This window comes from Trachurus japonicus, chromosome 7 (genome assembly GCF_045865225.1).
Source record: "Trachurus japonicus isolate A0001 chromosome 7, Traja_1.0".
Lineage (NCBI taxonomy): Eukaryota > Metazoa > Chordata > Actinopteri > Carangiformes > Carangidae > Trachurus > Trachurus japonicus.
In genome coordinates, this window is record NC_140913.1 from 16344765 (window position 1) to 16370826 (window position 26062).

Here is a 26062-nt window from a genome sequence, read left to right on the forward strand (position 1 = left end):
TGAATGTTTTTTTTGTTTTTTTAAATCTTGCTATCTTGAAAATCATTTATAAATGTCAATGGAAACTTCTCAAACCACTGCTGGAGCCAAATCAATAAATAATCAAAACTCAGCCAATCAAATGTCAGCTATGGGGTGGTGATACTGTAGCATGACAAAGAAAGTGTGTTCTTACACAGCTATGTTATGGACAAATACAGAGCGTTGAAAATACAGATCAACAGAAGAGAAGTGAATTATAATGAGGGAGGTGGTGGAAGTTATATGAACGTCTGTCCCTGTTGATATTCATCCATCCATCCATCCATCCATCCTCTGCGAACAAGAACAAGCTGCAAACTTTTCCGCATGCATCACTGTTCTGTCGGAGAACTCCCTTCGGTCATTTTCAATTTAACCCTCTATGCATAAGACGATGCCCGGAGGCAAATGGTAAGCTTGAAAGATTATCCTGCCTTAGAATCCAAACATTCCCCGACATACGTGATTTTGACCATGTGAGCTCAATCTCTGCATATTTGTCTGTCTGCCTGTGAGAGACCACTCCCCATCACCCCCGTAACCCACCACACAAAAACACGGAGGATTCTCTGCTGACTGCCTCCAGCTTCGAACCACTTTGGTCATCACTTTTCTCCCTTGCTGAACCTGACACAGTGCAGGACTTGGTGGTGTATATTTTGAAGGGGGAGGATGAAGGTGGTGCTGCTGGCTGGGGGTGAGAGGAAGGGGTGGGGGGGTGATGAGGGGTACGTTTTAGATCCAAATGAAAACATGTCACTCAGGGCCCATTAAAACGTAACCCTGCCCAACAGTAGACAGAGAGACACATCATCATTTAGTCATTGGTCTATCTACCTATTGCACACATCTGCATTTATTTTCATTGATGATTAAGACCTAATTATTTATTTTACAGAAAACTGATTAAGCTGTTCAACACAATTTCAAAGCACTCAAAGCTAGTTATTCAGACTTAATTTTCATTCAATGAGACCTCTTACAGCTGTATAAATAAGAGAAAATCAAATCAAATTCCATTGTTTCAGAAGCTGGAACAAGCAAATGTTTTCTATTTCTGTACTTTGTCCATTTAATGCAGGCATATGGCATTCTGAGTGGAGTTTAGATGAGATGTTTATATAAATCCAACTTCAAGACAACTACATTAATTATTATTATTATGTATTTTGTGTGTGTCTCTTTTTCAGCTCTTTGGGTTCCTCACTAAACAATCAAATCATGCCAAGTCATCACACCCCCATATACATAGATTAACACACACACACACACTTGAATATAGGCGCGCGCACGCACGCACGCACGCACACACACACACACACACACACATGCAGGGAGCCACCCCTGTAACCGGGGGGTATTTGTGACGTTCAGCATTATGAAAAATGACTTGCCCCCGTGGCACACCACAGTGGCAAGTGATTATAATATCCAGATAATCATTTCAAACAAATTATCATAATTATCAATCCATCATGAGCCTATTTAAGCAGAGGGAGAGGTGGGGACGTGTGGTGCTGTTGGCAGGGGGTAAACTATGGCCCGGAGCTCTGGATCACTTCTGTGACCCATGAGCCTCCCTCTGTCCATATAATAGCCCTCATACATTTAGGGTCATTTAGCTGGTGTATTTAGAGACTCAATTCCCCAGCTTGATACAGGAAAAGAAAGATACTCAGACAAAAGTGTGTGCACATACACACAGCTGACACCCATTGGGCTCTTTAGTCTTTCACCATAGAGTGGGGAAAGTCTACTTAAAGGTCAAAGTTCACATCAACCCCTGTCCTTTTCCCATTTACAACTGAAACACATGCTATTGGTCGGAACAGTAACCAGTGCTGGAGACTGAATAAAAGCACATGAAACAACATTTTTCTCAAACACAGACGTAAAGGCTGAGTCCCACTATCTGGAAAGCATCAGTGTTTATAGGAGAGCGTGTTCACTTTCACTGAGACAAATAAGAGAGGAAGAGTGACACAGACAAAGCAACAGAGACTTGATCGTCTCAAAGAGATACTGGGCTGTATCTTTTCACAGTAAATCCTCCGTGAAAAGCAGCATGAATTGATTCAATCTCAGTGGTATTGAGAGGTCCATGAATAGGGATTGGGGAGAGAGACAGAGACATGGAGAGCGAGACGGAGAAACAGACAGATACACAGAGAAGAGGGATAGAGATAGATAGTAGCCTTCAGGGGGAGATGATCGTCTTGGGAAAAAAGCAATCAGTGCTCATTGATTTTCTCTGCTGGTTGAATGGAAGGTGTCTATCTGGAAGTCATTATCTGCCATCTGATCTGCTGGAGAGTTTACACACGTCGGAATGGACAGCGGCCCTCTTCTGAAGATGAGGATTAACACACACACACACACACACACACACACACTGCAATATACATACAGAGTATAGGCTGTCTTTTTTTCCCCTGCTCACTATCTGGCTACCACTTTTAAATCCAAGGAATCCAAAAAGAAACACACGTCTTCCCGTACCCTATTACCTTACACACACACAGACACACATAAACACACAAAGACTTAAGTATATGTGCAGTGTGTGAACGGGAATATACGTAAGCGGGGCCTAGACAGCCAAACAGACAGATAGTCCTGTTTTGTACGGCCGGAGCAGACCAAACCAAACAATCCCTGATCCTATCACCAATAGCCTCTGATAGCGATCTATAGCTCCAACAACACCATCCTGTCTGCTTAGAGAGAGAGAGAGAGAGAGAGAGAGAAAGAGAGAGAGAGGAGGGTGGATGAAGTAAGCAGAGAAGGGATTCAGATAACTGAGCCTCTTATTTTCTGTCTGTGGGTGGGTGGGGTGTGAAGATGCATGTGTATTTATGTGAGCATGTGTTTAAGCCAATATGGCTCAATCCACGTCTAAGTAAGGGCAGGATATGCATCTATGGACTTAAAACTCTCCCTTTCTCTTTCTCTCTTTCACACAGACACACACATATAGACACACACACAGCTGATAGCTCTGGGCAGCTTTCAGTAAGACGGCTGGAGAAGCTGCAATAACATCTTTGCTTCTGCTTTATCCCTGGCCTTAACCTTGATTCCTCCACTTGCCTCTACACTCCTTTCATACTGACTCAGCAACATCTTTTGTGTTGTTTTCGTGTCACTGGGTGGCGATAACTGAAAGATTATTTTTTCCTAAAACATACTTTTTCCAGAGAATATAGTTTCTTTTTTTTTGTTTATTTTGGTGCTTTTTTTCCTGTTTTAATGCTTCTGTCCTGTATTGCACCTGATTTTATATGTTCTTGATTGTAGTTTATAGCCCTCTCTGGTGAGCAAAATAAACAGAAACAAAAAAGACAAGAAAGAAAAGTAAATCTCCTGTATGTATTTCAATGCTATTACTGTTCATCCCATTTCATCCATACATCCACATATTCTGCCTATTTTTTGTAAGATCTGACAACTTCGACTTAATATCCTGCACTGTAGTTGAATGTGTTCACATGCAGTTTAAACAGAGCAAATCTGTAAAGTGCATCGACCAATCAGAACTAATTACACACACAGCCATGCAAACACACACACCTTTCAGCAGTGAACTAGTTTGTTCACGAGCTACAGCTCAATTAACATTTTGCCTTAATCAAGCATAGCAACAGTAATGACATGGTGGAGGCAGAAGTTAATGTTTGTGTGCATATGTGCATTTTCTGTGTGCGTGTGTGTGTGTGCCTAGTGTTTGTGTGTAACTGTACGACGTGGATGAATGAGTCATGTCTTAAGGAACAGCTCATGCATAATTTCATTCATATTCATAACAGGCATGTGGTCTGCCACCACCCGATGAGGGCCCACCGCAACTCACACTCTGCATAATGAGATGTGGCCAGCGTGTGTGTGTGTGTGTGCCTGCGTGTGTGTGTGTGTTTTGACTTGACGTACTGTAGGTAAGTGTACTTTATGTCTGTGTTCTGAGTGTGATGATTACAACTGTGAATCTGCAGCACTGTATGTGTGCATGCGTCCATGTACATGTGAGCATATCAAAGTCTGTGCGTGTATAGAGTGCAGGGCACGGGACGCTCATGTGGAAGGTGGTTAGGTAGTTTATAAAACCATCTAGGTTTTTCCACATTGTACGAACATGTGGGGAACAGGGAACAGCCCAAACCACCTGCGGTCAACTCTTAAAATAAGCTCATTGACTAATGTAGGATTTCAAATCAAACCAAGCAGTCAGTGATTTGCATGCCTGCCCGTTTACAGACGGTACAGCAACAAGACCCTTGACCTGAAATGCAAATGAGGAAATTTGCGTGATTTTGTTTTCCTAAGGGCAAAATTGGTCATAATTGTCAATTATGCCAGAAGAGATTTTAAGTGAAATACGTCTTGTTAAGGTTTTTCACAAGCCGATGTAAACACACGCTCTCCCCTCACACACTGCTTTTATTAAGGGGAGATGAATTTTGAATGGAAAAGTGCTCCGCCATTCGTTCTGCCCCTCATGTTTTGACCATCCTGTCATGTAAGATAAGACAAAAGCCACATAGAAACTTTGGAGAAAACGTCCAAATCTCGGTTCTAATTTTTTTGATGACTAAATCCAGAGCACATGAAAATGAGTTGGCAACATCCACATCACGCCACTCAGAGGACATTACAAAGGCTTTTAGCAATGCAGTGCTTTAAATCAAAATCCTTAAGTACTGTATATCATCTTATATATCAAGACAAAATACAAATACAGAGGTAGGTTTTGTATTTTAAGTAGTAGAGCGATATGCAAATAGAGTATGGGCTGCTACTACAAATCTTAAAACTGACACACACACACACACACACACACACACACACACACACACACACCAAAACGAACCAAAAACAAAAACAAAACAACAATTTACAACAGTTCCATTTTCAGCCATTGATTTGGGTTACAGCTGCCACGTCACTGACTTGAGCTGGAGCATCGGCTGCCCTGCTTCACTGAAGCTCAGAGAGAGAGAGTGTCCCCTCTGCAGCAGCCATTGTTCTTTCACGGACAATTAGATGGACATGAACTCTCATGCTGTCCTGCCTTGACCCGGCGACACTGGCCATAAAAACAAACTGCCCAGCCTCCTCAGTAAATTTATCACCTCATAAAGTGGTCAGTGACTAGTCAACGGCACGTATCGGTCACAGTGTGAGTTGAGTGTCAGCATTTTTGTAAGTGAAGAATGGGTTTCCTCGCTTGCATATCAATGTCTGTTAGTCTTCTTGGAAAAGCAAGGCTTGTGAGTTAATGAAACACACAAAAAAATGAAAGTTTATTTGATCTCTTTAAATCCATGACCATGATCATATTAGAAAGGTCAGTATATGTCAAACAAAAAGTATTATACTGTATTATATAAATAAAGCTATCACAAAAAGACAGATGTTTTAGCATATTTAGGCTCATATTGGTGTCACTGTCATCTGTCATTGACGTTTTCTTTTTACCAAAATGGTCGAACAGCTGCATGTGGATGTATTCTCAAACAAATCTGTTGAGGTTTGTGTTTGTGCCAGAAGAGTCCTACTTTTTCTGCTTGGGACAAATGTCCAGTGTATTACTTTCCTCTTCCCAGGACTTGGAAAGCTTTGGTAAGTAGCTAAACCCTGCACAATAGTTGCCATTACACAGGACGCAGGTACAGAGACAGGATTGGTAGAATAGTAAGCAGCTATAATTGTCCTACCTTTTTGACGCAGCTGTCAGGGGAGGCCTCTTCATGGTCATTCATCATCTGCTCAGAAAAACAGAAACAAAATGTGTAAAGTTCTAAATGAGACCAAAACCCACAGTCGTTCAAAAGTAAACAAGGGAAGAACCAAGCTGTTTTAATTGATTGAGAAGAAAATTTGTTAGCTAAATCATTAAAAGAGAATATTGATTGTGTGCTCCGCAGGGCCGCGGCCACGGCCTGTGACCGTCGCTGCTTGATGACATGAGCACAGGGTGTTCACAGTTCATCACACAGACCCTCTGGGGTAGAAATGTAACCAGAGGGATATAATAATGGACTGAGAGGTCACAAAAATACACACAGATGAAAACATAACACTACACACACACACACCCACTCTGATGAATGAATGCCCCACAGACTTGACGTTAATTCTCCGCTTCAGCATTGCAGGAAATTTTCGCTGAGACCGTTTCTGTGTGTGTCTGTGAGTGTCTGTATAATTAAGCCTTCAAGCAATATTTACTGGGGGCAGATGGGTGGTAGAATGCTCCCAGTGTCTGCCAGAGGAAATGAAGGAAGTGGGGGAATGATGAAGAGATGGGGCTGCTCTGCTCTGCTGCGATGAGGGGGCATTTCACATATAATGGCAACCCAGAGTCTCTCTCCGTCCGTCTGTCTTTTTCTCTCACTCTCTGAAGCCCATTGATGGCAACCGAGGATCAAAGATGAGATGCAGACTGTTTTCCGAGCAGTTTTAGGTAGGGTGTGTGGGGGGTGGGGGGGATTGGCGTAGCACTTTACTGAGTTTAAGAGAAATTAGGCCTATAAAACTTCCTCAAGCACAGACACACGGCATATCTGAGCCTCCCTTTTCCTGCTCCCTATCCTCCCCATCTGCCCTTTAACAGTAGGTGTGTTGTTTGGGTGTTGTGACAAGACTGGCCTTTATATTAGAGCTGGCGCATTAAAGTTTGTATTTCCTAAACCAATGTGGCCCACCGTGATTGGGAAAGAGACATTTATCTGCTGTGGAATCTGACATGGAAACTGTGGGGCTATTCTTTAAATTCTGGCATACAACAACTTCTTTTATGCACCTTTCTGTACAAGGCTTTAATTCACAGGAAGTGATAATGAATTGTGTGTATGAACTTGTGCATGTGTGCACTCACATTTGGCTTAGCACACTCAATGTGCAGACTCTTGTCCCTTTAGCCAAACTATCATTTAATTCAGACCTGAAGTGGGCCAGAGTGTTATAACACTACAACACATGCCTATTATCAAAAACGTTGTCCTCAGAGCTCAGAACCACAAAACTTCCCCTGATGACTTGTTGTCACCTGAACCTACCAGCAGAATAATTATTAAATCAACTGAATCTCCAGTTTTTTTGACTGAACTCTTGAGCTTTCAGCAATTCAAAAATGTGTCTGTTTGTTCATAGGACTATTCATTCATGTAGTAAACCACAAAACTGTTACCTGGACACAGACATTCACCCTCAATTCTTCTTTCTCTCCTCTCACTGAACTAGTGAACCAGATGGGCCATATGTGCACTGATGCACTGTATACCATGGCTTCCTACATTAAGCTGTCAAGGGATCTGTTTCCCAGCCTCACCAAATGGGAGCAATTACACCACAGATACTTACAAAACTGTTCTCAGCCTACTTACACATCATCTAAACCTTTACAGAAGCCTCCTCTTCCTGAAATCAGTTTCAAACAACGCAAGAGTAAACATGTCATCTCCCACAAGAGATGCAGCCTCCCTTAAGGCCAATTAAGTGTGTCACATTGTTTGGACTTGTAAATGTCTCTCCCCTGGTTTCGAATAAAGACGCAACTGTGTGAGCGGTGAAATTCACTGCTTATAAATGTTTTCTCAAAATCTCACCAACATAAACACAATCAGCACATCCATGTTGCTGTGAATCTGAATTCATGTCTTGTGCATTTTATGTTTACAACAGGTGCACAGTGACAGTGAAGACACATACAATTAATACAAGTGATTAAAAGCAGAAACAGGATTCTTTAAATTACTTAAGTTGCGGTGTCAAGTTTAATTTATTTTGAGTACGTGCCTTTATTTAATTTCTCAGGATGAAAGAACTAGTGCAAAAATAGCTTCATGATGTGCTGGTTTGAATGAACAGATTACAAAATATCTGTTTTACCGAAACAAAAACAAAAAAAAAATTCTCATTTATTTCTCTTTGCCTGTCTATGCTTATTTATATACACTTATATATAATCTAAATATAACTCTTTAACTTTGTTTGGTTAGGAGGAAAGATAAAATAAATGAATGTGTCTGCTCTGTAAGTAAAAGTGTGCTTGTGAACTTTAAACGTGGTGATAGAGCAGATAGTGAAATAGAGAGAGAGAGAGAGAGAGAGAGAGAGAGAGAGAGAGAGAGAGAGAGAGAGAGAGAGAGAGAGAATGCACTTCCCCTTTCTTGTAATGCATAAGACCAGCTGCAACAGTTTACAAAACCAACAGCTTGGCTGCGTCGTCTAAAATGCTACCAGGCGTTCAACAACTATAAGACAAGTCCTGGACTTCCCCCTGCTCTGTTCAGCTACATGCCAAGTGTAAATATGTGTGTGTATCAAATTGTGCAAGAGTAACCTAAAACTGTAGAAAACATGCAAGCAGACATGAGCGGTTTTACTGATTCCTTAATGTCTTTCAACTTCAGGTGGGGGGTCAGGACTGTGTGGGCTTGCTATCGTCCAAACCTCAGTTCTGGGTCTAGAACCACTGCGCTGACTGTCAGGAAAATGCTAATTGTAAAGCTTCTTGGCTTTGAATTCTGTGCAATTTTAATCCAGATTGTTTGTCTGTTGAAAACTGATCCAATGAGCTTTATTTTTTTAATTCTTTTTTTTTTCCCATATTTTGAAAAGTAAAATTTAGAGACTGGTGGTTAACAGGGTTTCCAGCGGTGAAACGCAGGGCTTGTGTAATGATGACAATAACTGTAACACAAAGGCAGGTGGAGACACTCTTTCAACACTGGCATACTGTATACGAGCACATGCACACACATACACATACGCTAACACACATACCAGACAAATACACACAGACAGAGACACACATAGAATAACCAAGCTTTGCCGTGGAACCCCACCAAGCAAATAAATAAGCTATTAATTAGGGAAGGAAAATGTGATTGGCCACTGACTTGGCGGTACTATGATTTATTGCACGTGTCACCGTCATCTCAAAGTGACTTTTACTCTGTGTCAGTGAGACACGTCCAAATAGAGACTGGCCTATGTTGAGAGGGATAGATTTTCCACTACACTGAGAGGGGTAAAATTGTCCATTTGTTCTGTATCTAGCCTGCTGAACGCTGACATGTCAATATGTCTTATGGAAAAGAGAAAACACTGGAGTGAGGGTAATTAGAAAGTGTGTGCAAGTGTGTGTCTAGGCACACAAACTTCTCTCTCTGGCCCATATGCCCTCAAACATAAACAAATCCAGTTGTGGCTTGATGAAAGTGCAGCCACCTGCAGAATCCTTCCACCAAGAGCTGTCCAGACTCTCATTAGTGTTACGTGTAAATGTGTGTGTTTGTGTATGTGTGAGAGTGTGTGTGTATATATGTATATCTTACCATGTCTGTGGTGTGTGTTTTCACACTAGGCAGGGAGGGAAAGCCCCGCCATTATTAGTGTTTCATAGCACAGCTTTTGTTATTGGACAGAGTCAGGACTTTTTCAACAGCACTTTAGCACCATTGGTATTGACATGTCATGATGACCAAGTGGACAAAAGAAAACACAAAATGGTGAGAGACACTCAGTGTGGACTGCCTCGTTGTTTTTACAAGACCTGTCACAGCCTAAAACACATGACGGAGCAAAATCCTGCTCAGTTTATTTCCAGAACTCATTTAATATGAAAAGAAAAGGCAGTAATGTCCCGAGGGGGTTTTCTGACTTGGGCCATGAGGCATATGCAGTGGTTTTGCATGCACAGCAGAAGATCTAGTCAGACCTCGATAGAATGACCCATGCAGTAACCTAGTCATATAATTTACCAATGAGGCTGAGTAAGTAGTCATAGCAACTAAATGTAGACCTTACAAAGCTTGCTCATCATCATCCTCAGGCGTGAGGAGCAGAAGAGGGCCCCACTTGGAGGTTTCAACTGTAGGAAAATGTTAGCATTCTGTTGCCAAAAACAATTCTCCTCAACTTTGGATAATATGAGGCAATACAGCAACACGGCCCAATGATGGCTGCGGATGTCACAAAGCCACAAGTTTCCAAAAAGAACCAGCAGCAAACAAACCTCAGGGCTTTTTGAAACAGGGCCCTGACTGACAACCCATTGGCTGCAAGAGCCACACCAAGAAAGCCACAAATTGAAAGTTTTGCTATGCATTTATTGGGAACTTTTGCAGCTTCTTGGCACAATGACAGGATTTCATTGTGGTGGCAATGGCTGGATGGGTTATTGATCTTTTTGACGTATAGATGAGAGAGGAAGCGGTCTTTCACTGTGGGTCATGTTGAATAATAAACTGCAGAGAGAGCGTATTTGTGTCAGAGATCGAAAAAGAAAAAAAGAGAGAAAATGAAAGGGAAGGCTCTGTTTCTCATTGCTGGAGCCTTTAAAATAGGAGCTAACCATCATGTCAAACATGATCTCAACAAATGGATCTGACTCCTCTGACTCCAGATACTGGCAAATCTGATCGGAATACTTCACAATCAATGAAATACACGGCTGCCCAAAAAAGGAAGAAAAAGCAATTGGGATATCAAGTCTCCAGTGTTATTCTCTGAGGTCTCTTGCTATCATTTGAACTCCCTGATAATGAACCTTTTACACTTTCCTGCCAGAATCTGTTAGAGACTGTTTGACTAAGGATACACGTCTGATTTTGTCTGCTTTTGAGCATTAAGTCAGTTGGTGCCTGGTTGTACTTCCAAGTCCTTTCTCTGGCTTGTCCTTTAAAAGGGTGTAAAATAGGGCTATTTCGGGACTTCCCAGAGATAGAGGCTTTGACAGCTGACCCAAAACAAGACCAGCACTATGACTTGTTAAAAACATGCCTTAACAATGAGGTTGCTCACAGAGCTTAAGTAGGGAGGTGGGAAGACTAAGGCAGGAGAAGGAGAAAGCAGGGTAGAAATTTGCACCGCTAAATACCAGGAAGTTGGGCGTCCATCAGATAGAATATATTCATCATGACTTTAATAAGCGGAAGACTCGAGGTGCTTTGGCCAAAGCAAACATCAAGGGGAGTGCTGATAGAAAATTTTCTCTCTGTCTCAGTTTAAGCTGTTCTAGAAAGTAATTACAAATATAATCGCTGTTTGATTCCTTATCGCTATCTACACTTCTGTGTGAAGCTTAATGTGAGAAAATTATACAGTTCATTAGTAAAAGCGAAAAAAAAGAAAAAGAAACTGATGCCAAAGAAATGCATGAGATGCCATTGTCTGAGAGAAAAAGGAGAGATCAGATTGGCTTGACACTTATCACACCGCGCTAAAGCTAACACTGTTACCCAACCCTACATCCAGATGGGTCTGTACAGGGTGCGGCCTGTGACGGAACTGAGAACTGTTGGTAAGATAGAGCTTAGCGCACAAAGGTTAGATTTGGAAGGCAAACACTCAGAACTATTGTGCGACTCTGAAAAGTCACGGCCTCTTGTCAAATACAAACGGCTGATATTTACAGAATGAGCATTGACCCCGTATGTCCTTAGAGTCTTTACGTGATTTATGAAGAGAATACTATAGTGAATTATCCTGGCAGGGTTCACTTTGACCTCGGACAAACTTGTCTCATCATTTCAACGTCCTGTATTATTCGTAGGTCTTGCATAGACATGTGTGGTCTAGGTGTCACACATTATGCGCTTGATTACAAATGAGCCGATCAAATACTTGTGTTCATAGGTTTGACAGTTGAGGCGTTTGAAGTCTTTTCAGCGAGACAGTGATGTTACAAAGTGAGGTTTGCACTCCGGCAAACAAACCTTGGGAAAGAAGCTCGCTTTCATGAAAAAGAGTGAGAGGAATGCAAAGGGAGGTGGAGGGAGGAGAGACGGATTTGGCAAATTTATTAAAAGGGTCATATTTTCATGGGGACCTTGTATGGCAATCAATCACCTGACGTCCAAGGCCCTATCCTTTTAAGGCCGTTGACTCTGAACTTGATATCGACAGACCCATACAGATAAATTATCTGCTCGGCCTCTGCTTTATTGATAAGTCATTTGGGCAGATGATCAGTAATAATCATAAGTGAATAAGGGGGTGCCGATAGATCTCCTGCTAGCAGATGTTGTGACAGCCATGGCATTGAGGTCCAATAAATACCGCTACCTTTTGGCCTAAGAGGATTGCCTACACAGCATCAGCAGCTGCTGTGGCATGCCTTTCAGATAATGATATATCACGTACTCCCTCTTCATTTTGATAAAGGTTGCAGTTTATCGATACGTGGAAGCAGGAAGGAAAATAATATTGCCTTATTTCTAATGATCTCCTATTCTCACCATGACACATATTGCCTCAGAGCAAGCAGGGGGTTATGGCAGTAAGATTTAGGGTCTTGACTTGAGGGCATATAGATTGAATCAAAGGTCATGGCCCGGATACTTTTAATTTCACATACCTCAGTTGAGCAAGATGCCTTCACAGTCTATGCATATATGAACGTTTACATTTATGAACGGCATAAATCTCATATTGGCTTTTCAGCTCAGCAATGTCATATGTTTCATATCTCCATTTCCCCTTGCAAAGTGAATTAGAGTATTCAGAAACATACACTGGACCACACTGTCTAGTGCCAGAAAGTCTCTCAAATACAAATTAGGAATTCCTTTAGGAAGGTAAAAAAAAAGGATGCGGAAACAGAGAGAGGGGGATCTCTCATCAGACCGGTGGCTTTTCTGGACAGCAGCCAGGGAGATATTGTCACGTGACGAGGGATAACTGGCAAGTAAATTGCATATCGTTTACCAGGGTCCGGCTAAGTATTTACAACGTTTGCATATTTCAACATAAACAGAGGGGTTTTGGAAGCCTTTCCTTTCTCCCCATTCACTTTCAGCAAATCAAATACACATACAGGAAGGGAAAGCTGGCTCACACAAGAAGAACTAGATGTGGACAGATGTTACAAGAAAGAAGGAAACGACAAGACAGAGAAAGTTAAGCGTTTGGTTGCGAGTGTTTTTTTCTTTTTCTTTTTGTTTGTTAGTTAGTCTGTCAGGCATCTCTTTGCAAATCCATCCTGTGGCTTTTCTGAATTTTGAATCACACACACACACACACACATATACAAGTAGCTTGGGCACAAGCCAAGACATTGAAGTGAACAGTCTCCAGTGACTTAGAGGCTAAGTGCATGTACAGTATATATGGGTCAGTGCCCGGGACAAGCAGGGGCTTTCTTTAAGGCTCCAAGGGTTTACACCGAGGTCAAGCCCTACACACGATGATGATGATGCTTGAGAGGGCCAAAGCTATGCCGAGTGATTTGCTGATGAGATTTCTCCAGCAGATAAACAAACAAGGCCTGACCGTGGATTTCCTGCGCAGAGGTATGAGTGTGTTTTTGTTTTTGTGTGCAGCAGCAGGGTACTTTAGAGATATGAGTTTGATCTCATTCATCAAACAGAATAACGAAACTGTACACATACTCTAACCATTACCTAATTACAGGAGTAACAGTAATGCAAATAAATTATCAGACACCTCCAGAATGTCGTCTGTCCTCTGTTCATGCTAAGTATCCACTTAGTTCTTTGGCCTGTCTTCACCCTATCAATGGCCTTTTTGTGCTGGTATAGCCTCTGTGTTTACAGGGAAGACGTGAAGCTTAGATGTTAGGTCATCAGTAGGACAGGGGTGAATGGTGCGGCATGTGCTGAGGAAAGAGTAAACAGATCCTTGAGTTCATAAGACACTCTTTGTTAGATAGGTAGTGTGTATTTTTGGCTGCTTTCATTGCACCAACACACTTGAAACACTCTTGTTTTCCTATATTTAATTAGCCACAACATACACGTACCTTAAGTGACTGAGATACACTAAATGCAGTGTCTGTTAAACATAAAGGTGTCATTCCTTCTACTGAAACAGATAAAAAGTGTGTTTCTGACTTAGATGATTGATTCAGCATTCTACAATCCCACTAGCAACTGAAGTAAAAAACTTCAATATATTTTTAAGGCTTAATTCAAATGCAATTACTACTGAATGAAGCACGTACACGATATAAATACCAACAATAATAATGGCAGCTTAATAGTTCTAATAGCTGCTATTATGTGTATTATTTTGAGTATGATGTGGAGATAAAAGACAAAACACATTTGTGTGTAACAAATGGACTGTAACTACTGCGCTGTTTATCCTCGTGATTTCTTTTGGTGGCCAATCAGATTATTTACACGGTGGAAACATATAAAGAGCAGAGCAGTTAAGCCAGCTGCTACTGCCAAAAGATACTGTCTGGAGATACTAGTTACAAACGGTTTCTTTCACTCTGGTGGCCGGTGAGGAACCTATTTTTCATTGGGTTTATGTGAAGGAAAGAACAAAAAAAACAACCAAAAAAACAAACAAACATCAGTGCCAAATTTCAAATAATCGCCCCTAAATCATGGTGGCTGGTTGTTTTCAAATTCTCTTCTTCCACCCGTTGGAAGTACATGAATGTAACAAGTAAATATCAAACAATACTAATGTAACTGCTCCTTGCTAAATTATTTGCTGACAGTTTCTGTAAAAAGCAACACTCAGTGGTTCATGTGGAAAAACCTATGAGTGCGGTATTAAATACTCTACAGTAAAAGCAGCGGCACTGAGAAATGACAGGTTGAACTGTCCACTGTCCCTCCTTCATTTATTCACTCAGTCTAAAGTTTGCTGCTGCATAACAACCTCTTTGACACTCTAATGCTGTGTCATTTTTCTTTTCTTCACAACCCTCCCTCTGTCTTTGTACACAGTCTTTTTATCCTCACTCTGGAAAGATAGCAACATTAATCACCAGGAGAGCTGTCTCCAAGTCCACAAGATCAACCCATCACCTCTACAATAAATGTCAAGCTGTCATGATTTATGCAGCTAACAAAATTGATTAGACGGCTACAATGTCCCAGAACATTGTAATCACATGATTCACTACTGTCCTGTTTACTCAACTTGCTTGAGATATCATGTGTGTGTCAGGGATGAAAACAGGCCTGGGGTTTTAAAAAAGAGATTCACAATGATACAGTTGCATCTTAGAGAGCCTCAGTCATCAGTCTTTATGATTTGGCCTTGAAGACACTGAAGGAGATATAATTGAGTGCAGATAAAGTAGCAGTCCCACTCCCTCGTACAAAGGCCATTGTCTGATTTTTTTGTCATCAAAACTCGAGATGAGTTGAAGTGTCTTTGATCATTTCTGGGATCGTCACTGACTTCAAAAGGCTGCGTGGCAACGATGTTGCAAAAGCAATGATAATGATGCTTCAGACTATTCCGAGGAACTGAATGGAAAATACAGTGGACTTTGTGGTGTGAGACGCTGCCAAGGACGATTTTAATATCGGACAGATTCTCAAGTCACTCCAACGTCCAATCCCTTTTATGACATATAACCTGAAGAACAGTCACATCAATGACAACCATCAGTTTTCAGACTAACTTTGTCTAGACTTTGTCAGAGACAAAAACATATTTATAATATGCGGGTGAATATGAATGCCTATTCAGTTGACCTTCGGGCTCATCACAAACGAGTTTATTAGCTGGGCCATATAAGGTGAAGGCTCTTTACAACCCTATTAGTGAGAGGCAGAGACTATCTCTGTCACTAAGATTGATGTTCCCCGGCTTATCGAGTGCTTCCGTTATCAGCAAAAACCTTCACCAGGGGATACTGAGTCCCATTTGCACACCTCAGAGTTGAGACGCATCAAACCTTACAGGTCTTTATCATCGGCATCATCAGCTGTTAAAACTCTTCCTACTATCTTCATTGGTCTCTGTGATACGGGTTTTATTTGTTAATATCAAGCTATCATGATCATCCTGGCTGTTAGACTAACAAAGCCATGACAGGTATAGATAGGATGCGCTGCCGTGGTCTCTGAACCTTGGTTTATAGCTGTCTGTCTGGCCAGTCCACAGGATGATGACAGATGACTTTATTGGGGGAGTTGCATGGTCACAGTTTGGAGCCAGGACTTTCCATTAGTCATCTAACTAAAGCAATCAGCATGGAAAATGTTTGTGAACACCCTCCTGACCCTTTTTTTTGTTGTTTTTATATTTGCAAAGCCATAACGTACACTATTCTACGCCGACGCCTTAGTCTATTTCAATAACAAAAAAGAAAAAAATTAAGACCAACAAAAAAGAGCAGGGAGGAAACTGATTTTGGAGCCTTTCACTCATTAAATTTCTTCTATTTTGGCCCCTGCGGTTGTAATAGATGACTTAGGGAGAGAGTTATTGGACAAAGGAGGAGGGGTGAGCTTGGTGAGAGGAAACTTATCTGTCCTTGGGCTGTGGGACAGAACACAGTGCCGGCTTTATTCAGCGTCTCGGCCCTGTCGTTAAGGAACGATGACACACTCCTCCAGGCCCACATTAATCTTTAACAGTGTGATTTCTAAAATAACACCAGTGTTTTCCTTGAGGCACGTGGGGAGGGAAGGCCTCGCTCAGTCCTGCCCAGCTCCGTCAAGATCTTTTTTTTTCTTTTCCCCACACTGTTAACATTGGAAAGCAGAGAAACAGGGGAAGAGGTTATGAAACTAAAAAGATGGACATGGAGTTTGAACAAAGGAAAATGGAGAAGCACGCAGCTTGGGAGTATGTGGCGCATAAAGTGGAGATGGAGTAGGTTCGCTGCAACCTCACCAGATGTTAAAAGCCCTTGACCTGACTTACTCACCCTGACAGTGGCAGCTCCAGTGGCTCCCTCATGCCGCACATTAGTGTTGTTAACAGTGTTATCACAGGGCTGCCCTGGGCAAGATAAAGACTGCGGGCGCTGATGGGCCTTAAGTGAATGAGGGACTGGCTGCAGACACGTAGCCTGAGAAGAGAGTGACAGTCAGCCTGCCTCTGGTTAATGACAGTGGAGATATAGAAGCTGAAACAACAACATTTTGTGGGGAACTGTGTGTGTTTAACAGCGGGCTTGGAAAGGGAACATTGGGAGAAATAGGACAGAGCCACTAATGTTGTTTGGGTTTTGGGAGCCTGACAGGAATGTCTCTTCTTTCTCTCCCTATCAGGGCAGAGGGAGGTAGCTTGGCCGCTCGCTAGTGACCATTACACAGCATGATAGCGCTGTAGCTTCGAGGTTCCCCATCGGGCTATGTAGGGGGCTCGTAAGGCACAAAGTAAAAGATGGAAGATCGTGTAAGCTGATTCTGACAGATAACCAGAGCCAAAACCACTGGCTTATGAAGCCAATGGATTCTTGCGATAAAAGAGCATCTCTCTCCCTTTATCTCTCCGTTCTCACCCCCTCAGACACAGTATATCTTGTTTCACAGAATCTTCAATTCAGTAGACATTAGAGTGATTGCACTGTTCTCTTTATAAGACTTTTTCGAGCCTGTTAAGCTGTCGCGGAGGTTTATCCTTTTTGTAGTTTTCAATAACTTCCATGTGCGTTTCATTTCTCAGCTCCTCCCTCCTTCCTCTGTCTCCTTTCCGCTGAGTGCTACACACAGTGTACAGAAGGTCGAGCCAAGGCTAACATGTATCTATAATGTGTTCGTCTCAGGCAGCCCCCTGAGGAGCGGAGTGCTGCTCTGGCTCGTTGGCACAGTGGACAATGTGGGTGTTGTGTGGAGGAGCTGGCTGGCTATCCACTCACAGACGAGTCAATCTGGGGCCACTGCTGAACTGCTGCCTGTCCTGCTGCTCTAGTGCCTCAATAAGACCCCTCTTCACTGACTTTCTTTTTTTTTTTTTTTGAGCGCTTCCCTTATTTGTTTTGCATTAATTTTTTTTTTTAAACGTCTTAACTTTTTTCTTCCACTCCACATGCTGGACTTGATCTGTTCTCCCCCTCATGCTCACTTCAGCATGCTTTCTTTCACGGGCTTGTGTGTCTCCATACGTAAGTGTGCGTGCATGCCGACATGCGAGTACGCCTTTTCACAGCGCTGACACCCGGGAGATTGAGACATCAGACGCCTGCTTGCTGTGGTAAATTAGCCATTCTTCTCAGGGGCTAATTGGAAATCTAAATGTTTTGCAGGGGCAGAGAAGAGCTGATGGTCGGCCAAGGAGCAGAAATTTAGTTTACACATATTTTTCCCCATATTTTCTTTAAATTTTATAAGGCATGAATTAAGTCTGATCATAAGTATGTTGAGAAACACTGTAGAGAACAAAGCATATTTTGTCAAAATGGAAACTGGAATGCAGTAAACAATGTTTATTAAGAAACCTTTTGTGGAGATGTATTTGCATCCTGGAGCCCGTGCCACATTTAATGAGAAAACACTCAAAGCTTTGAATTAGAGGCAAATACATTTCCATGCATAATGACCCCACCACAAAAAAGAAAAAAAGCATTAATTACAGTGGCTCCATCTACATAATTCAGAGTAAAATATGAAACAAGAATGCCACTTACACTAATTGACTAATTCATCATAGGACCTTGTTGGTAAATGTTCTTCCCTGCTTCAGTAGTTTTGGCAAAATGAAAACATTAGCATAAAGTTAAGATTTGAGGCCCACCAGTAAACACTGGAAAGTGAGACTGAACAATCGAGTATTTAATGATTATGACTCCTGTCTTAACCCTGGAGTAATCAGGCTAAGAAAATGTTATGCACACAAAGGAGCTAATGTAAACAGATGCATGATAAATGATTATGATTATTTTGGTCCATTTTACCCTAAAAATGTATAATTTTAGAGCTTTTGTGTGTTATTTTAGAACTAATAAAAATAGCACATGTTTGCAATCCAAAAATTTCTTGGCAAGCATCATTGTCAAAGTCTCTTGACGAGTCAAACTGGTGTGACTTTGTTCTTTTCGAAGCAGACAGTCCTGTGAATGTGGCCAGTGGCTGGCCCGTGCACAGTTATGGGCGGTACTCCCCGTTGTTGGGGGTGAGTTGGAGGTGCTGGGAAAAAGTGATGTGCATTCACAGTAAATGAAGCCGTGTGAGTAACCGTGGAGAGAGTGCTTCTTAACTGATGAGCCCAGAGACAACTTCCCAGCTCTTCTTTTCCACACGGAGACACCCACAACGCTAAAGACCTACTGCCATCTTTGGAGCAAAGCACAGAAAGACACTGAATGGCCCAGTTTTAGGCTCAACCATGAAACCAAATCTAAACACTGTGAATTGAGTTTTGTCTCACTCTTTTTAATTGGCAACAGCAGGTTTTTGCCTCTTTTTCTTCTCCGTTCAATATGAATAAATGCGACAAGCTTCTGATCCCGGCTTTTCAGCCTATGACTGTTTATTTATCTATTTCAACTACACCCAAGGGAACAAAAGGCATGCAGAATGGCCACTGACAGCCATGTCGAATATCTCTTTCTGCCAAATCTGGCTGTTTTCTCTCGCTGCTGTCACTTGATGTCTTTATGCAAGGCTGAGAGTTCACCACTATGAAAAGGGTGGGGGGCGAGCTGAGTGAGTGACCCCCACAGGAGGGGAGTATTAAAAGTAAAAAAGAAAGCGAGGGCAAGGGATGGATGAACCAGAAGGCGGGAGAAAATTAGAAGGGGGGGGAGGGGGCACCCCTGCCGGGTCCCAGGCATCTCGGCTGGCAGTCCCCATCTTGGCTTCAGACGGCTTTTGTCAAAGAAGGGAAAAGAGGGTCTCTTCTTCACTTGGGCATGGAACAATAGACGTTTTGTCGGTCAGGGAGGGGGTGTCAGTGGGGGAGTATGGAGGGATGCTGAAAGAGGAATAAAGCCAAGGACCCATCTTCACAAGGGGTGGGGTGGTGGCAGTGGGCAGCCCTTTGGGACTGGGCAGATGTTGAAATGAGGATGATTTATTAGCCTTAGTGTCCTTGGTGGCACTTGGCCACCATCCCAGATTTAGGAGTGAGAGAGTGACTGAGAGTAGGAGACATGGGGAACATGAGGAGGAGGAGGGCAGCTATGTATCAGAGACATCTTAATACCTTCTATGGGCATGAGGCGCTTCTTGCTCTCCGACCGTCATGGTATTTTTGCCCAATTCTTTCGCAGAAAAATAACTTGGTTGGGAGTCATCTGCATCACTGAGCTGGACCTTGTCACCCCCCAACCCCCAACCCCCCACCACCACCACCACGATCACCAGACCCAAACACACAGACTGTGTTTGCTGCCCTCGCTGCTCCACCACCATCACCACCATCCCTCCCCTGCTTATATAAAACAACAAATTACCAAATTAACATTCCCAACAGCCCTCACTCTCCCTTCACAGTTCTGGGCAGAGACACTCTCAAAGTTGCCAGAAAACAAGTGTAAAAGAGAAAACATTCTATGAGTGTGTGTGTGTGTGTGTGTGTGTGTGTGTGTGTGTGTGTATTTGTACGGTGGGTATTTGTGTGAGTGGATGTTGTGCATATGTGTGTGGCCAGTGAGATCTCCACACGTCCCCTGTCGCTAAAAAAGTCAAAGAAATTTGTGAAAAAAGTGAGGTGTGTGCGTGTGTGTGTGTGTGTCTCAGTCAGCCACAGATCCCTATAGCCTTATCCCTGTTCTGTGCTGTAATTGGGAGGTGTCACATGTTTGAAGTCACTGCATGTCATCCTGTTGTGCCACCCATGTAGACCCATGAGCTGAGCTGAGCTGAGTTGTGTGTGTGCGTGTGTGTGTGTGTGTCAGAAGCCACTGAACTTAAAGTGAGTAGAAATAGGATACATTCCTCTGCATAAACCTTCCTTAACAGTTCGCCATTTTTTATAGCATGAGTGCCCATTTCCATCCCCACAGCACATCCCCCTGCTCTTTAATCCAAACTCTGCTTCCCTCCGACTCCCCTCACACACACACACACACATTTTCTCTCACACTTGACCTCCCTGTTTCTCTCTCTGCTTCCTAAGGTCTTTTCCTCTCCTTGCCTCTCTCCTCCCAGCAACATTTAATCTTGCGACTTGTTTGTCCACCCTATTTCCCAGCCCTCCGCTGACAAACTGTAGGAGGGTTACTTAAAGTAGTGGGGGAAAGTTTGGACAGCTTTCATCAAGGGTACCCAGGGGGAAGATTGATTGGCAAAGTAATTTACTGCCCAGTGTCCGTTCTGCACTCCTCGTTCTCTACCTCTCTCCCTGCCCTTCTCCTGATCTGTCTATCCATTCATTCATCTCCAGCTCTTTACAAATCCATACCTGCTGCCTGGAGGTAGAGGTCTCAGTGGGAACGACGGCGAGTGTATGTGTTTGTCTATCTGTGTGTCGATGACAAGGTCTGCAGGTCTGCTTGTAAGGGTGAGAGGTTGAAGTCTTGGTAAACACCAGCGCAGATGAAAAAGACTGATTGTCTCCGGGTGGACGAGGAGATTGACTAGACGGCTGCGATTGTGTGTGTGTGTGGAGTGTGCGTGCGTGCAGATGCACATGTGCAGACAATAGCCTTGTAACTTTGGAGGTCTGAGGGGCAAGAGCTTTTGACATGAATGAGAGGGAGGGTCATCTATCATCTAGAGAGAAGGGCTCGAGGAGGGGTCGGAGGAAAAGGCAAGAGAAAGGAGGCAAGGTTGCGGCGTCAAGCCTCCATCACTCTCGCCGTCCTCTGTTCTCTCACTGTCAACCACATGCCGACTGACCACTCTGAACAGTCCACTTCAGCTCGCCACAGTTGTTCTCCCTCACACACTGTTCCCCTCCTTTCCACTGGGCCCCCGGAAACTTTTGTTCCATTCATTAGTACAACAAATACATACAGATGCTCAGGGAAGGAGGGCGCAGAGAGAGAACAAGATTTCTAAGCACATGCTTCCCCCCAAATGACTGCTGATTTGGAGACAATCTGCGTCTTTGTAAACAAACGACATGCAGAGGAGCTCATGCGAGAAGTGGCCTCATTATTCAATGTAAACGTGGACAGTTAAGTGTTTAAACAGGGTATTAGTGATAGGATGGTCTGTGATTTGTTTTACAGGTTAATAGTGGAAATACAGTATGGAAAAAAAAAAACAGAACTGCAGCAGCACACAACAATGAAAAGGACACCGATGACTAATGGTTAGTGACCCGGGGGACATTTAGAAATGCTGGAGATGCTTATTTGAAGAATCGTGTGTACATGAGTGTTTTACATGTGTGAAATTTATGCGAACATGTCTGAGATGTGTCTGCATGGACAACGTCAGCATCACCTCACCTCACCTAATCAAGTTTAATTTCATCTAAGCAAAGCCCTGCCCCTCCCCTCTCTCCTCCTTTGATAGTTACAGTACATGCAGGTTAATGACTTTTTCGTCTACGGTGTCCATCAAAATTTCAACATCAGCAAAAAAGGAAAAAAAAGAAAAAAGGAAAAACAGCTATCAAATGATGTATTCCCCAGTTTTGCCAAGACATGATGAAATTATTTCTTTCCCATGGAGACATGTCTTGATAGGAGGAGAGGCGGCCGACTTATACCAGAGGTTAATGGCGTATATGGAACAATGGCTGTGTGTGTGGGGAGTGGTAATGAATGGAGAGACATGGAGAAGATGGGTTTGGGGGCACAAAGACTGGCATAGATGTTCCTCCACCCCCCATGACTACTCCATCCAAACTTTTTTTTACTCCTCAATGGGCCGTTTTCTCCTGTGTCTGCCATGAATTATGTAAACGACTGTGGCATCCCTTTCTTCCCCCGGCCGGAGGAAGGCAGGAAAAGGGAGGAAGAAAGGACAGAAAAGAGAGAAATGTCTCCTCCTCACTTTTTTTTTTTTGTGTGTCTCCCTTACATCGCCACTGAACAACCTTTAATGTTGTCAGTGTCCGCCTGGGTTTGGGCTCCGCGTCCATGTGAAAATACGATGGTGGCCGCTGAGTTGGTGGAGGGGGAGGGTCAGGGCACAATGACATATATGAGAAACAGAGGAGGTAGGCAGGGGAAGAATGTCGGCCTTGTTGTTGAACGGCTTGACATTGATTAATGAGAGAGAGACAGAGAAAGAGGAGAGAAAATAAGAAGAGAGGGGCGGTATTGGTATAGTAGGCCAGGCGGGGGAGAGCTGGACTCTGGAAGGGGTGAGAGACTCCGGAAGAGCCCCGGGCTGCACTGCTGATCAGGAAGAGGGTAGCTGCAGTGTAACGCTGCCCATCAAAAACGTGTGTTTGTGTGAGCTAGTGGGGACTGTTTAGCCTGAGGGATGGTCTGTCTTCTCTAATACACAAAAACGCATGTAGGCGCACACAACTCAACACAGGTCACATCAATCCTCATCCATCAAAGTGCTCCTAAAAGACTGCCACGATCATCATCATCATTAGGAGTTTTCTTTGGTGTCAGTTTGTCACACGTACTAAAGAAGTTCAGCTGTGCCGTGGTAAAAGAGCAGCACAAGTCAAAGCTGCACCTCGCCGCTGAGCTTCTGTTTGATTGAATAGATCGCCGTACGGACACAGATGCCATGTAAATGTAGGATTTGCAAGTAGAAAATAAAATTGTAAGCGATCCTGAGTGACCATGTTAGTTGCTGTGCTTCTGAGGAAGAGTACGTCACATCAACAGATCACAGTTTGAGTGTTGAGCAAGAAGAAGACCATAGTGGCAAGTTTAAATACATGTTAAAAAGTACCATGTCTGAGGTCCAGTTGTATGAAAGCATCGACATCCCCTAAAATCGCATATTTACTTTATAAGTCAAATGAATCAAAACAAATGAAACCACTATATCAGACAGACATCAATGCACTGATAGTTTTTTTTTTAATGTAGTTCTAAATAGTCTTGAAAACTCTCAACTTAAAACTCCATCCATTCTGTGTTTATGCTGTTGACCTTAGGAGCTACTCCAGGCTGCCTCCGTCTCCAGCCAAGGGGGATTTCAAAGCCTCTCCTGGATGTCCCAGGACCCTTTGTCTCCACTCTCATCTATAGGTAAGCACAGTGTGCAGCCCCCTCCCCACCACCAGCCTCTTCAAAACTCTGCACAATAGCCAGATTTCCTCCCAATTTGCTGGTAGAGAATAGGAGGCTCAGGAACTCCTTTCACTAGCTTTGAATGGTGGGCCTAATTCAGACTCAATCTTTGGGTTTGCCAGGCCTCACCCCAACCTTAGCTGCCCTTACTTTGGGGCTCCTGACTTTGGCTAATGCTAAGGGCAATCCCACTGTTGAAGGACTTAGCCTTGTGCACATTTGTGGCTCTTCTGCAAAACACGCTGGCTTGCTTTTATACTTTTGTGTATGCCAGTTGATATTTTAAATCTTACTTGTCAGGGGTAGGCCGGCAGAGAGAGGCCCTTTCTCAGGGATCAGTGATGCTATGCTTCACACACTTACATTCATTTCCATCTAGGAGCTTCCCACTACAAACCCACAGGCCTTTACTGCTGGCTATCCCTGACTGTAAAGTGGAACTGGCAGCTTTTTCCATCACAGCTTCACCTCTCTACCCTCAAAGTGACCAGTATCACTTAAACATAAACATATATGTGGTGAGTGTCTGTGTGTTTTTTTATAGACTCTGAGTTCACGCTGCTGACCATTTGTTCTACTTGACCTCACTACTCCTCTCTGCCCCAATTATGCGAGCGCACACAGCCACTTTGCATATTTGTACTTCTTTTTCTCCTGACACTTTGGAGGTCAGTTCTAATCAACCACCCTTTGCTCGTACCCACTGCACACACATATACACACACCATGCTCACCAGAGTTCCTTAAAGACGCCCACCTTCCAGATCCAAGGACTGCTATTAAAGCAATCAGGAGCTTTCTAAGCAGGTCAAGAGCAAGGTGCTCACATGGGGATTCTGATTTAAATTATGCAAAGGGGAAATAAGAGAAGAAGGAAGAAAATAGAAAGAGGAGGGACATAGAGAGAAAGATGGGAAATAAAACAACTAAAACCTTTGTGGTCACACGGAGGTGAAATCGTGCAAACAAAAGAAAGAGTAGAAGACAAAATGACAGAGGTGGGCAAGTGACTTCTGATGAGACAAAGAGACTGAAACAGTGAAGAATTTAAAAGATTAAGTCCAAGACCCTGACCTTGGGACTTGATGAAGCATTAGAAAACACAGTGAGGATTGAAATGGTGGGACCACACGCAGTGTGTGTATATGCATGTGTGTGTGTGTGTGTGTGTGTGTGTGAGAGAGAAAGAGAGCATGTGGGTGTGTGTGTGTGTGTGTGTGTGTGTGTGTGTGTGTGTGTGTGTGCGCGCGCGTGTGTGCGAGCATGTGTGTGTGAATATGTGTCTGGTAGATCGGCTTTCCCCGTGTTCCATTCAGTGTCTAGTGGCTCAGGATACTGAGACAAGAGGACTGAGAGAGAGAGAATTATCTTGAAATACGACTGGATCCTGTGTGTGTGCGTGTGCGTGTGTGCAAAAGAGACAGTGAGAGAAAGAGTCAGTAAGTGAATAGAGACAGTAAACATGGTAACTGTAGAGTTGATATAGTGGCAAGGAGGGAAATAGGACAAGCAGCGTAAGTGTGCCTATTTTGTGTGGACCCAACACTGTGTGTGCAAGCGTGTGTGTAAAATCAATCCATGGTTTCAGTGTAGAAAGTTAGAAATATAACTTTTTTAATTCCAAGAGACAGTTAATTTTTATTTTTTACTTTCTTGCTCTCTTTTTTTGAGGAAAAGATAAATACTGCCTCACTGGAGAACAACCTGGCAGCAAAATCAGATTAAATAAAGTGCAAGACTGAAGGTATTCTAGCAAAAATATGTGGAAAACATAGGCCAATAATTGGTATGGTGTCCACATTATGTCACCATATGTGTGTATGGCTGAGCGTCCTTTGGCCAAGCCTACCCTGTGGTGAACATAATCATGGCCCTGTTGTCCCCAGGTTAAAAGCTCACTGCTGGGTCCTCTGGCACTAATGTAGAGCCAAACTATAGGGGTCACATTATCCCAGCTACTTCAGCAGGCATTACACTAGAAAGAACTCCATTCTCCATTAAAAGCCACCAGCAGGTTACGATGTGGGCATACCTGTGATGGGCTAAATGAGTCACTTAATGATAGCCGTGCTGCAGGGAAGGAGAGCTCAGACAAAGAAACACTGATTGGACACTGATTTTAGTGCGAGGGTCAGAGGGATATGACTCATATCAGTTCTGTCACTTTTGTCACTTCAGAAATAGCAGGGTTCCAGGATTTGAGGGGTTATTATCAGAGAT

The 26062-nt window shown here is 43.1% G+C and overlaps 1 protein-coding gene across 24 annotated transcripts in view; it reads right to left on the minus strand.

Moving 5' to 3' along the window:
* The window catches only part of prdm16 (PR domain containing 16), a 175146-nt gene that overhangs the window by 76068 nt on the left and 73016 nt on the right, over positions 1-26062 (minus strand). For 14 of the 24 annotated variants that reach the window (XM_085781547.1, XM_085781549.1, XM_085781560.1 and 11 more), the window contains exon 3: positions 5733-5783. In XM_085781547.1, the coding sequence (XP_085637673.1) occupies positions 5733-5783 (51 nt within the window). The remainder of the gene's footprint in view (positions 1-5732; positions 5784-26062) is intronic. The other 10 variants (XM_085781561.1, XM_085781556.1, XM_085781546.1 and 7 more) reach the window with 1 other exon arrangement.